At 61.6% G+C, this 13,597-nt stretch overlaps 1 protein-coding gene across 2 annotated transcripts in view; it reads left to right on the top strand.

Moving 5' to 3' along the window:
* PRKCZ (protein kinase C zeta) overlaps nt 1-13,597 on the top strand; it is a 93,388-nt gene that overhangs the window by 53,777 nt on the left and 26,014 nt on the right. For both annotated transcript variants that reach the window (XM_074377667.1, XM_074377666.1), the window contains 2 exons: nt 7,096-7,181; nt 13,115-13,246. In XM_074377667.1, the coding sequence (XP_074233768.1) occupies nt 7,096-7,181; nt 13,115-13,246 (218 nt within the window). The remainder of the gene's footprint in view (nt 1-7,095; nt 7,182-13,114; nt 13,247-13,597) is intronic.

Genomic DNA, 13,597 nt, shown 5'->3' with positions numbered 1-13,597 from the left:
ATCAGAACTCAACTCGTGTCACAGCAAATTTGTATCTTTGTGATAAAAATCATTAGAAAGTCAGGCTGTGGTGTGTGCCCCCCCTCTCAATACACCTCTTAGGGCTGGGTCTCTTAACGGTCACGCACGGTGTCTGGTGACAGAGGGGCGGCCCCGGAGAGCCTGGAAGGCCTGCGCCCCGGGAACCTAGAGGCTGCGACCCTGGTCCTGCGCCCCAGGCTCCGCTGAGGTCTGTTCTTAGACCGCACGTCTGGTCTGGGACAGCAGCCTGCAGTGACGGAGACCGGCCCTCGGGTCTGGACCACGCAGTCGCCCCAAGCCCGTGCTCGTGCTCGTGCTCGTGGGGCCCTGGGCTGCACTTGGAGGATGCCATGCGGTCCTGCCCCCAGGAAGCAGAGACCTTTCTTTACGTAAGCATTTCTCTTTTTAAAAGTCAGAAACCTGGTCCTCAGATTGGTCCTTTGCGTGAGCCTGTCCCCCTTGCACCTGCATCTTTGTGAGTTAACCTGCTTGCTTGGGGTCTCAGCACAGTGTCTGGACTCAGCCTCCTCCATCCGCAGCCTCTTCTGTCCACCTCTCCCAGCCTCTCCTGAGGGAGATAGGAAGCCTTCCTGCCTCAAGAGCACGCCTCGTTCCTCCCCTCCCGTGTGTCTCCCTCACGTCCCCCCCACGTGGCCACTCTCCTGTCCACAGAGCTTACCGTCCCCGACCTTCACAGGGCATGACTCAGGTGTCCTTCTGGGTCCCCAGGAAGGGAGTCCAGCGGGTAAAAGCCCTCGAGCGTCGCTGAGCCCAGGGAACGCATGTCTGTCCCGCTGCTCTGCACGCGGGCCGTCGTGTTGGGGGTCCCTCATGCCTCTTCTCCCTGCCACCCGTGAGGCCCAGGGAGATGGAAGCTGGGTGCTGGTCCTGGCCCACCCCCTCCGCGGGAGGCTCCGCTGTGTGCCCGGCGGTGTGGCCTCGGCTCAGCCTGGACCCGCTCACCCATTGCTTCTGGGGCTGTGGCACTGGCAGGTGCTCCACAGACCACTGTGGCCACAGCTGACGGGCAGCCCCCCACGTGACACCCCCACAGCACGTGTCCAGAGGCGGTGGCTTGGGGTGGGTCCCACAGAGCCCGGCCCTGGTCACTCCATCTTCCCACGACCATCCTTAAGAGTGTGGACTCTGCTGGCCCCGCCTCGTCCACGCAGCCAGCCATGGCTGGATCCTGTGTCCCTGCCCCCATGGCAGTCTGACTGGGTCGTTCCGGTCACGTGACCACCCTGGAGCAATGACATCACTGGGGTTGCCCTTCTGGGATTGCTCTGGACGCTGATGAGGTCAGCAGTGCAGGCCACGTGAGGAAGGCAGGGAGCCACCCGGGAAGTGGCCTGTCCCATCTCCTCCCGGCAAGGAAACCGGGACTTAGAGTGACAAGTGACTCAGGCCCCGCAGACGAGGAGATCTGGGCCGCCCGGCTTGGACTGCAGGCCCCATGTTGCTTCCCTGGGCTCTGCCCCTCCGGGCCTCCGAGTCCCCTGGTCACCACATTTATCCTGCTGTTGTCTGCTCCAAGGGCAGGGCCCTCTGTCCATCTCCCCTTGTGTCCCGGGAATCCACGAGGTACTGGCTGGTGTCCCCGATGCAGGAGTGGGTCCCCCAAGGACGGAGTCGGCAGGACGTGACCTCACCCTGGCCAGCGGGGGACCTGCCGCTACCCTCCCAGATTCTCACCCAGCTCCTGTGTGTTGTGGCTGCAATTCCTGTGAGAGGAGTGGCCCCTGCAGCCTAGGAACAGGGGAGCCAGGCCTGCTGACAGGACCAGATTGCCACCGTCCCCTTGCAGCCAGCCTCCTGCTGTGGTGGCTCCGAGGCCTCCCAAGCTCTGCGTCTGCAGTGCGTCAGCCTTCACCTGCCTCTCGGGGCAGCAGTTTTAAGTCACATCTTCAACCTGGAAGTAGTGGGGACAAGGGGCAGGAAGCCGCATGGGAAAGGGCCTCGGGTGGGGCTGCCCGGCGTCGAGGCCCACAGAGGGCCGCCCACCCGGCCCAGCTGCAACCTGCTCGGCACTGTCCCCACCATCAGAATGACCCACGGAGCTGGAGGAGGACGTGGGTTCTGGTTGAGACGGCTCTGAGGACAGTGCCGGGCCGTCCTGAGACACGGTGACCACCCAGGGTGCCCGCAGTGGGCGGCCGGACCCACGATCGGGTGACTCCAGTCCCGGGAGAGAGGCAGGCGAGCTGTGAGCTCCACGGGCCTTGACTGTGTCCACACTCTCCGTCGACCCTCAGGGCCCCAGCCAGGGGTCCCCTGGACTTCGCAGCAGCACCAGATGCGTTCCCCGAGCCACGCCGGCGTCCCACCCAAAACCTCAGATCCCGTTTTCAGACGGCCACATACAGCTTGTAGTGGGAGCCTTCTGGTGGAGCTGTGGCTGGTGAGGGCGCCGTGGAGTGAGAACCTGACGTGGGCCCTGCCCCCTGGGTGTGGACTCCCATGGACGGTGGCCCCGTGGACACCACTCCCCTGGGACGAGCTGGGTCTGGGGGCAGCAGATCCCACTCTGCCCGAGGACCCCCCCACCTCCTCCTACGGCCCAAGGGCCCCTCACCAGCTCCCTGGCCTCGTCTCGGGCTAGGTCACTGACCTGGAACCACCGCGAAGGCGCCTGGCTGGCCCTTGCGCCCCGTCGTGGTCCCAAGGCACTGGCCGCGGGTCACCCCGGGCGGTGGGGCTGTGTCCAGCAAGCGCCTGAGAGGCCCAGCTCCGCCCTGCCCACCTGCTGACCCGGCGCGCCCCACGCCCGCCCACCAGCCTGGGGGATGCTGGTTTGTTCCGCAGCCTGTTGCTCTAAGCGCCTTCTTAAAATGTGTTTTCCTCGCCTCGTCAGAGCTCTCAAGACACTCGATTGCCATAGAAACTGGGCTGGTTGAGGTCCCTGCAGTTGCCCTAATTATAGAAGCCCAGAGACGAGCAGAGAGCTTCTCTGAGGGCGTTGAATTGAGTTTGCAAGAATGTATGCAGGGCCCCGAGGATCGACTGCCGCCAGCGCTGCGTCCCGAGCTCGGGCACCGGGAAGCGACCGGGTGGGCTCTGGGTGTCCAGTGGGCTCCAGCTCCGAGCTTGGCCTTGACCGGGCGATGGCCCAGCAGGAAGCCGGGGAACCAGCGTGAGGGACCAGCCGAGCCACCCCTGGGGCCCGAGGCTGCTCCGGAGGGCCGTGCGGCCCACCTGCAGGTCTCTGGGGCGGTGGAAGCACGGTGCCCGCAGCAGGGCTGGGGGCCAGCCCGGCCTTCCCCAGGGTACCCGCCCTCGGAAGTGCTGCACACACACGTTCTCCAAGGACACGTGTGCTTCTCTCCTTCCCACCGTGTGGGAGGGAGTCAGGCGCTCACTCTGGAAACGCAGGCAGGTTACACGGGAGCTCTCTTGCCCACCTTTGCAGCTTTCTGTTCATTCGAAATTACTTCAAAACAGAAAGCGTGTATTTCTTTACAAGTGAGGGCTACCCTGCGGTCTCTGGTGGTTCCTTGTGAGTCACCTGGGCACTGCTTTCTGGGGGTGGTGGGTGGAAGTACCACCTGAGACCCTGTGTAAGTCTGGGCCCTCCAGAGACGCAGAACCAACAGGGCGTGTGTGTACACACAGGAGGCTTGTCGTACGGGACTGGCCCACGCAGCTACGGAGGCTGCGAGTCCAGAACCTGCAGGGCAGCTGGCAGGCTGGGTGCCGGGAGAGCTGCCGCTACGTTTCAGGTCCCATGTCCGTCCACTGCAGGACTCCGGCTTGCTTGGCCTTCACCTGATCGGACGAGGCTCACTGCACTAGGGAGGGCAGCCTGCCTCCCTCAGACTCCAGATTCAAACGTGGGCCCCACGCAGAAACACCTGCGCAGAAACATCGGGAATAACATCCGTCAAAGCTGGCTCCACGGCCCAGCCCAGCTGACACACGAGACCACCCACCACATCCCGCCCCTCGCCGAGCCCATCCCCCGAAACCATGCTCAGTCTCCAGCTAGAGACAACAGCAAGGCCACACTTCTGCCTAATGTGGCACGGCGTCCTGCGTGCTGGAAACGCGCTCCCCTGTCCCCCGGGCGGGTCGTCCAGAGGGGGCCCTGGCAGGACATAGCCTCCTCCAGTCTGCCCTCCACTGACCTCCCCCCTCCTCTCCCTTCACTTTCACATCTGCCCCTCTCCTGTCACCTGTTGTGCTGTCTGTCCCCTGGCTCTTTTTAAGACTAAGGATCTGAAGTTAGTTTAACCACATCGCTGTGGACACCTCTGGTCCCTCCCCCTGCGTCTCTGAGGCGCTGAGAGCGCGTGGTTTAATGCAGCACCAGAGGCGCCTGGGAACATGCAGCTCATGTGCTGTGACGCCCACAGCGGGGCGGCCGCGGCGCCCTTACCGGCCGACCCGGGGACGGAGCTTAACGTCCCCCTGCCCCCGCACTGGGCCCAGCGCCCGTGGCCTTTCACTGGCTGGAACGCTTTCATTGCACGACCGCGTATCCTGAACAAATACATTGTCGGGTTTGCGTGTTTTTCAGTCTCACGAGGGCATCCTGTCGCAGGGCCCATTTCACGTGCGTCAGTATGGCATCTGACAGTGTGTGATTGGATTCGGTTTTGGAAGGTGCGCCTGCGCTGCTGAGTGTGGCTGACGTCGGGTGTGCGCCGGACCAGCCTTCCTGGGCGGCCGCGCGCGCAGTTTGCTATTTGTCCTCTTGCCGATGGACCTGGGCATCTGCCAGCGTCCTTCAGTGTCTCTGCGCGCACGTGCGACTGCCTGGGCGCTGACGGAGCAGCGTGGCTGCCGGGTCGCGGGGCAGCGGGCACTCTTCTCCATGAGCGTGTCTGGTGCCGAGCAGACCCCCCCAAGCACAGGCCACGTTGGGCGTGCTGGTCCTCGAGGGTCTTTGGGGTGGGGGCTCTCCTGTCTCTTGCTGTGTGCTTATTGCTTTCTCCTTGTTGATTTGTGCCGCTACTCCCGCGTCCTGAATGGCTCACCCCGCCTCCTGCGTGTGCGCTGGCAGTGCAGACGGGTGGTGGTCTTCTGCTCTTGGGGAGGCCCCTGGATGGACACACGTCCTCACCTGACTGTTCTCGGATGTGTCCTCTCCCTCCAATTGGCCAGTGCCTTTTGTGTTTTCAGAATTTTTCTCTCCCTTGGATTGTTAAGATCGTCTATATTTCCTTCTGAATTTGTCATTTTCCTGGTTAAGCCCGTGTCTTTGAGGGCACAGCTTGCGTGGGTGGGCAGGCGTCCTGGTCTCCTCGCCACAAGGGCCTCACCCGGGCCCAGGCACAGGCACTGGTTTCTCAGGGGTCTGGAGTTTAGAATCAGGTCTGGGTGTTTGAAGGCGGGTTCCTGGTGAGGACCTTCCTCCACCCCCCTGGGTCCTCATGTGGTGGGGAGAGCTCTGGGGTCTAGAAGGACTGTCCTTCCAGCATGGGGGCCCCACCCTGTGGCCAGTAACCCTCGTTGCCTCCTTAGGGGCCCCACTGCCACATGCAGCCCCACGGGGGGCTGGGGCTCCGGCATGTGAACTTGGGGGACACACATACTTGGTCATTGACAGCGAGGGTCCGGGTTTTTCTCGCTGGGGATACAGGGGCCTCACCCACCGTCCATCATGCGGGTCCTCTGTCCTGTCCCCTTGGTGAGCTCTCCAGCCTGCTGTGGGCTCCCTGATACCCCTTGGCCTCTGCTAGGGCGTCTTTGAGTTTCCTATTTCCAGTGGCTTTCATCGCATCTGAAGGCTACACAGTGGGGTGCAGTTTTAGACCTTCACGTGGCTCGTGCACTGAGCACAAGGAGGAGCCAGAACCTGGTGCCTCCCCCTCCTTCTGCGGGTTGTGAACGCCTCTCATGGGGTGGTCAGTCCTGGGGACATGAGCAGAGGCCTCCCGTGGGCCAGACTTCTCCCAAGTCAAGCCAGACGGGGCGGGAGGACCAGGTGTGGGCGTCCACATGCTGCCATCAGCAGGGCATCCTTAGAGCCGAGGGTCAGGTGGGCTGTGGGAGTTGGCCCGAGTCCCACGGTGGGACCTCCGGGCGAGGGTGGAGCGGCCTCCAGCCCGGCCTCCGGTGCATCTGAGGGGCCGCCGGTGGCACCTGGGGCAGCTGGGGGCTCCTGCTTCCAGGGGCACCCGGGCTGCTTGGTTTCTCACTTACTCTCCCATTTAAAGGGAGAGAAGCCACTTTGCAATCACTGTGACCCGATTCTGGCAGGTTCCAGGCGGGGCTGGTAATTGCTTGTTTTAAAAACATTCCGTTAGAGTTTCCACATTAGTATTTTCCTGGCACTTCCATGGCTCCCATGAAAGTCGCCTTTACTGCAGGACTTTGTCAAAGCACAAAGCTTCCCCTTGTATCCTGAATATTTTGTTTTCACGTACTTTGGTTTCCAAGCGTCTTGAAGGAGCAAAGCTAGAACCACTGGGGGGAAGGATGCGGGTCACACGCTTGATCCCGGCGTGTGTAATTGGCGGCCCCCTTCCGTGAAGTCTGAGTCGCTGAACGCGTGGTGGGAAAGCAGCGTTTTGGGGGGACTTGCGATTGAACCGAACTGTCCGTTGGTTTTACTTTACTTCCCTCCGGTGTCTGGGGCAGGGGTGGGTGGTGCTGGCCGAGCGCTGCGTTTCAGGCCGACCGTGGACACGGCAGCCAGGGTCCCTCCGCCGACGTAAATGTCGCGGGAGCTCTCGGCCCATCTGAGCCACGTACCTGTGTGGAAAGGGGGCCCAGTTTTCATGCCCGGAGGGAAAGAGGGTGGAAAAGGAAACACCTGGGAGGGCGCACAGGGCCCGAGTGGCTTTACAGCCTGACCCCGGGTGGGCAGCGTCCCTGCGGGTGGTCCCGGCTGCCATCGGGGCTGCCCCCACCTCCGTCCTCCCTGCCCGGGTCCCCTTCTCCAGCAGCCGCAGTGGTGACTAGAGAACCAGGTGAGGGGAAGCAGAGGGGACAGTCCCCGGGGGACACTGTCATTTCAGCTCCACCGGCCACTTGGATGGGGCATCCTGTCCCCCGCGGCACCCCGCGTTGGGGAGCTGGGCTCGCGGGCCACCCTGCTGTTTCTTTACACCTTTCTCGTGTTCTGTCCAGAATCCATCTACCGCCGGGGAGCCAGAAGATGGAGGAAGCTGTACCGCGCCAACGGCCACCTCTTCCAAGCCAAGCGCTTTAACAGGGTGAGTGCGGCCCCCCACCCCTGGCCGTCCGCAAGCCGCGTGCTGCTTTCCCGGGAAGAGCTTTCTGCCCCGAGCGCTGGGCTCTGCTGGGCACTCCGAGCCCGTGTCACAAAAGCTCTGCTGTGAGCCTTTTACATGCTTCCCAAGCCCGTGAGGGTGCCAGTCGGCCTTTTCTCAGACAGCGGCTGCGTGATGAAAGCACCCTGTGTGTCCCTGTTACGTAACCCTCATCAGGGCCCCGGGGCTCTGAGGTCCCGCCCGCTCGCATTCAGAAGACTGCTGATCTGACACGGAACCAGGGTTCACGTGTTTCCCGTTGGTTGCAGGGGTCTCCCATGAACCCAGAACCCCTGGACAGCGCCCTGGTCCCTGGCCCAGGTGGGCCCTGCCCGGCCTGTGCCACAGGGCACCTTGCTGAGTGTCCTCGTTTCTCCTCGTGAAGCTTTCACGTTCTGTAGAGGCGACGTGCTTCACGTGGCTCTGTCATCGTTCCGTTTCTCGTGGGAGACGAGGTGCCCACAGATGCCCCAGTGGCCCAGGACCAGGCGTCCTGGGGCTGCCAGAGCGAAGCACCACAGACTGGGTGCTTCAGACAGAAACTCATTCTGTCTCAGCTCTGGAGTCTGAAGTCCAAGCCGTGCGCCTGCCAGGCCGTGCTCCCTCCCCTGCCCCTCCCCAGAGGGGCTCTGTCCCGGGGCTGCTGGCAGTTCTGGGCGCTCCTCGGCTGGTCGCGGCAGCTCTCCAGCCCTTGCCGCCTCCTCGCCGTCTGCCTCTACCCTTCCCAGGACACCAGTCATGATGGGGACCCACCCGAACCCAGGACGACCTCATTTCAACTTGACTAACTGCACTGATGAGATGCTTTTTCCAGACGAGGCCTGGGTGGTCATGAATCTGGGGGGACACCATGCGTCCAGCACAGCAACCGAGCGCCGCTCCCTGGGGCCTCACCTGTGCTGAGTGCTCTGCCGCCCTGTCCTCGTCCCCAGAGCCCACCCTCCCCTACTTCCTGTCGTGGCTCCAGTGTCCATCCCGGCAGCCCCTCCTCTGGGCCCCTCATGGCCCGTGTGCACGTCTCTCCACTGGGCGTGGCGCTCCACCCTGCAGGCTGTGTCCCCAGACCCGCACCTCGTAGGTGCACGCTACACACTGGTTTATCATTCATCATAGTTAGTGATCGGAGCAGAGAGGCTGTGGGAGACTGGGGGCGCTGTCCTGGGGACCAGGAAGGTAGGAGCCCATCCATGGGGGGCAAGAAGAGCCTCGGGAACTGAGGCGGATGATGGGAGAATGCGGGGTCCTCAGGACATCAGATGCCATGGGGAGGTCGGGCGTCGCTGAGTGCGAACAGAGGACGGAGGAGTGATGGACCCTTGTCAAATTTCTGGGCCAGCCGACCGGGTATGGACTTGAGTGTTTGCTATGAGCCATCCAGATGGACAGGATGAAACCTGAAGAATGGAGGCTCCCCAGCCCCCATGACACAGGGCACCCACTGCCCACCCTCCTACATTTGTTTAAAAAACAGACAACGGACCAGCTTGTGGGCAGGTGACTTCTCTTCCTGTGCATCTGGGCACCGGCTCAGTTGTGGCCAGAGGAGGGTCTCAGGCAGATGGGATGGGCCACCCTTCAGGACATCAGAGAAATGCTCATTTCCCTCATGACTGGCTGACTGGTCCAAGGTGAAGCCCACCCACCCAGCGAGGCAGGCAGAGCCAGGTAGCACAGAGGGGTCCGGCCCCTCCCGCCCTGTGGGTTTCGAGGGGAACCCCCGTTTGTCTGATTGCAGGGTGCAGGCACTCGTCCTGCGTCTCCCACCGTCCCCGCCCCAAAATCAGTGGGCAAAGGCTTTCCCTCCCCCTGGAGGAGTGGGGACTGGGTGGGGGTTCCCACTCTTGCCCCCTCCCCACCCCATTACAGATGCCCAGCTCTCCCCAGAGCACCAGCGAGCAGGTTTTCACAGACGCCGGGAGGCCGAGAAGGGAGCCCACCGAGACCCCCAGCTCCTAGACTGTTAGGCCCTTTGTAGACGGGGAGGCGGGTGTGTCACTGGGCTGACGTCCCACCTGGTTGTCGTTGGGTTTAAGTCTGGAGGCCACACCTTCCCACCATTTCTCTTGGGTTAATTATGGGGCTGCCAGGCACTCTTGTGTGTCCTTGAAAGTGGCGTCCCGAGAGCCGCTCGCCTGTTCCGGCGGGAGTCGGCAGGACTTACAGGGAGAAGCCCACTTCTCACTTCTCACGTTCTCTGCCGGTGACCCAAGGTCGGAAAGGGAGCGTGGCCGGTCTCACTGGCCCGAGGCTCCCTGCCTAGGGCTGTATCTGCCCTTGACAGCGCTTTCCTCCTGAGTGATGAGAGAAGACTCAGCTGGTGACCGGAAGGGAGAGAGCCAGAGAGTGTCTCAGGAGCTGAGGGCGGCGCCCACCCCAGGAAGGGAGACCCTGAGGTCCTGAGCCCCGGGCGGCACGGAGTGGGGACAGTTGACCGGGAGCCCCAGCCCGTGGGTCAGAACTGATGTTCAGAGACCGTGTGGGCGCGAGCGCTTCCTGTAAAGGAGCAGAGGGCTCTCCCTGTGAGTCCAGTGAGACAGTCGGTCAGTTCAAGGTCCTTTGTTCACATCAAAGTAAGTCACAGGTGGATGGATGTGCAATGCATCATAAAAGCCCAGAAGCAGCACAGGCCTCTAAGGGAAGCCTGCGCAGGGCGGACTGGAGGGAAGTGGGTCTTTAGACTCGGCTGCACACACATCTCGGGCTTCTGTAGTTTCCACACAAAGTCAGCACAAAAAATACACGGGAAAGATGTTTGTAGCCAAACCTATAATGAGAGATCAGATGACATGTGTGTTTAGTAGTAAAGAGCTCCGGCGTTTTGGTGAACCCCGGGAGTCTGAGGTTGGACAAGGATGCGGATGGTTAATTAAAGCGAGAAGGGTAATTTTCACGAATGCAGGCGCTCTGACCCTCACTGGTCATCGGAGAAACGAGAGACACCAAGAGGCATTAGAGCTCCGTCTGCCGTGTGCATGGCGGCAGGGTCCCCGCGCTCCTGGGGGTGCAGACCCGGACCCAGACTTTCGGGAACGCTCTGGGGGGAATGCTCAGTGGGTCGGTCGCCCCCGCCCTGCAGTCCTGCGGTTTGCACTCAGGAAGCGGTGCCCCGTTACTTTCCCCGGCGGGGCGGTGTCTGGACTTTGCTCTGTGACCCTGGCCCCACGCGCAGGGTGTGGCCCTCAGCACTTTATGCTCCACACCCACCTCCGGGGCTGCTGCTGCTGCGGGGCCGGCAGAGGACTTTGGCCTTTTCTGTGAGCAGACGGAGGCAGAAGATCCTGGGTCCCTCGGGAAGGGACTTGGGGAGCCAGGGGGTGGCTGTGCCGGTCAAGGATTCCCCTGGCTTTTCCATCTGAGCAACTAGAACAGGAGTTACAGGCCTTTCCTGGGAAGGGCCCGAGAGTAACTATTTTAGGTTTTGTGGGCCATCAGGCCTGTCACAGCTACTCAGCCGGGCCCCCGGCAGGAGGTGAACAGTGAGCACAGCTGTGTTCCAATAAAACTTTGTTGATGAGAGCAGGTGGCAGCCCTACCTGCCCGGGCTGTAGTTTGTCCGCCCCCAGGCTAGGAGGGTGGAGGTGCCACTTGCCACGTGACCAAGGCCAGGAGAGGGGCAGGCCTGGGGCCTAGGATGAGACCCCTCCCCACGCCACAGCGGCATGAAACGGGGCTCAGGGAGGGAGGAGGAGGGTGGCTGCCTCCCCAGCAACAGCAAGATGGCTCCTAACACCTCATGCGGGGCGGGGGACCGCTCTTCCTGAGAGTCTGAAGCCTCCTGCTGGACCTCACACCGCTGCCCCCCGAGTCCACACAGCCCAGCAGCGCCCCCAGGAGGCTGGCAGAGGCACAGGTCTCGTCAGCCCAGCCTCAGAGAATTCCCACAGATAAATGAGCAGAAATCTGAGTTCACAGTCCAAGATCACAAATCACCGCGGGAACCCGTGTCCCAGGCAAGCACCTGCAGAGACCCAGCCTGAACGCTCGCCCTGCCTGCACATAAAGTTAGGGTTCAGTACAGTTAGAAAATTGAACTCGATAATGAAAAATATGAGCAAGGACCCGCTTTGGCAGCATGTAAGAGAGACTTGAAAATTTCTTCACCCCATTAATCTGTTAATTCATGTGAACTTCTGAGAATAGAAGCTTGGCTTTTAAGTTGTGTTTTATTTTTTAGAGGCACATTTCCTGAAATACTGATAATTCAAATGTAGGTTTGAAATAAAGACCTTTTGGCAACACGGTGGCAGGACCCCTCAATGCAACAGGTCCTGACTCCTGGCAAACTCACACTGCTCTCAGTGACTGTTGTCCCAGCCTGGCCCCTGGTAAGGGTGGGCTCTGTAGGAAAAGGGACCTTTGTTAATTTGGAAAGTAACCAGGTGGCTGTGAAGTTGCCCCCAGGTGTGATCCAAGCATTGCTCACCAAGTTGTTAAATGGTGGCGCAGAGAAAGCTAAACACGTCTAGCACGTCACATAAGGGAGAGTGAATTTTTCTTAATGGACTTGTGAGTGGTGACTGGTGTTGGACGGGGCTGGAGAAGCAGAACAGGATGAAAACCAGTCTTCCAAGGTGCAGCCTTTCTCTGAGATCTGAGTTTGCTCATTTAGCAGCTGCCTCCTGGGTGGAGCTGCCAGCGCTGGTGCTACACAGGGCTGGCCCGAGACAGGGGTCTGGGGAGGCAGGGCCCCTTGTGTGGCCCTCGCTGCTGTCCCAGAGCGTGCCCCATGGCCCATGTTTGCCCATGTTTGGGAGGATGGTTCAGGCTATGTGGCGGACATGGAATACACTGCTTTTTTCCTGTTACTGAAGTTGATAGTGTAGGGTGTGTGTGTGTGTGGACTTGTCTCAGCTAACATTCACTGGCACCCCTGTGTGCTGGGCACTGTCCCAGGTGCTGGCCGTGCGGCCATGACCAAGGTGTGCGAGCTGTGTGTGGGGAGGGGGCTCCCTCGGGCCCTGGCGCCCAGCTCGGCTCCTTCCTGGGGAGAAATCGGGAGCGAGCAGGCCGTCTGCGGGGCTCGCGGCCCCTGGGCCCGTGCCTCGTGTGGGTGCGGTGAGCTTTCAGACAGCAAGTGCAGTGCGTCCTCTCTGGCTTCAGGAGTGACTCGAGACTCTCAAAAGAAGGAAGTATGTTAAAATGGCGAAAGAAGGTTAAAACGTGTAAACGAGTCGTGACTGGAAAAAACTGAACAGGAAACCTGTGACACGCAAACACCTCGCAACTGGGAGCTGTGGCTCCGAGTGCCGGCGTGTGACCAGACTTCAGACACGCTCATCTCCGTGCATTTTGTGATATTCCAAAATCATGAAAAGTCACCAAACAAGCTGATAATTACCACGAATTTCAGATGTCTAGAGCCTAGAAGACCAAAGATTGACCATTTAAAATCTTTCAAGATGCAGGGAAAACCCCCAGTTAATTGCACAGCGCCCCAGGGTACCAGGACGCCAGGGGGAGTTCTTCCCGTGGTCGGCGTAGGTGGGGTGTCTGGACGAGGGTCGGGCAGTGGCTTTCCCCACACCCTCCTCAGCCTGGGTCACTGCCCGTGGACAGGGCCCCTCGGCTATTCCCCTCCAAGGCCCTGCAAGCAGGAGGGGCTGCCCGTGGAGGGGGGTCCTCACCCCGCTTCTCCCTCAGAGGAGCAGAGCCCCCTCCGTGGGGCCCTTGGCTCTGTGAACCTTGGGCTGGACCCAAGTAGGGGCTGCTGAGGTGGGCGGGGCCAGGGCCGGGATGTGACGAGGGGACAGGACTGTCCCTTCCCCGATGCGGGTCATCTTTTGAGATCCATGACGGTGCTGTGTCCCCTCCGTGTGGCCGGGGCTGCAGGGACACCCCGGCCCCGGCGTGACAGCTGCCATTCCCGTCCCGTGCAGAGAGCGTACTGCGGCCAGTGCAGCGAAAGGATATGGGGGCTCGCGAGGCAGGGCTACAGGTGCATCAGCTGCAGACTGCTGGTCCATAAGCGCTGCCACGCGCTCGTCCCGCTGCCCTGCAGAAGGCATATGGTGAGTGCAGCGGGGCGGGCGGGGTGGGGCGGGGCGGGGCCGTCCACACCAGCCTGGGGCTGCGGTCCCCCTCTGTCCTGTGGGGACCTGACACCGTCCTTGCCACCCACCAGACCAGGGGACGGGGACGGACCCCTCTCCCCCAGCCCTGTGAGCCCCCAGTGCTCTCGGGGGGCCTCCAGTGCTCTCTGCCATTCTGGGCTGAAGGTGGGCAAACTAGCTCTGTACCCCGGGCAGGAGGCAGTTCTCGGGAGCTGCGGGGGCAAGAGCCATGCTGCTCTGGTGTCAGAGGACCCGGCCCTCTGTGCTGTGTGCCCCACGATCGTGGACCGGGGCGTCCAGGCCTCCCCA

Source organism: Camelus bactrianus, chromosome 13 (genome assembly GCF_048773025.1).
Source record: "Camelus bactrianus isolate YW-2024 breed Bactrian camel chromosome 13, ASM4877302v1, whole genome shotgun sequence".
NCBI lineage: Eukaryota > Metazoa > Chordata > Mammalia > Artiodactyla > Camelidae > Camelus > Camelus bactrianus.
Note: the sequence above shows the minus strand (reverse complement) of the source record. Positions and strands in the feature narration are given on the sequence as shown.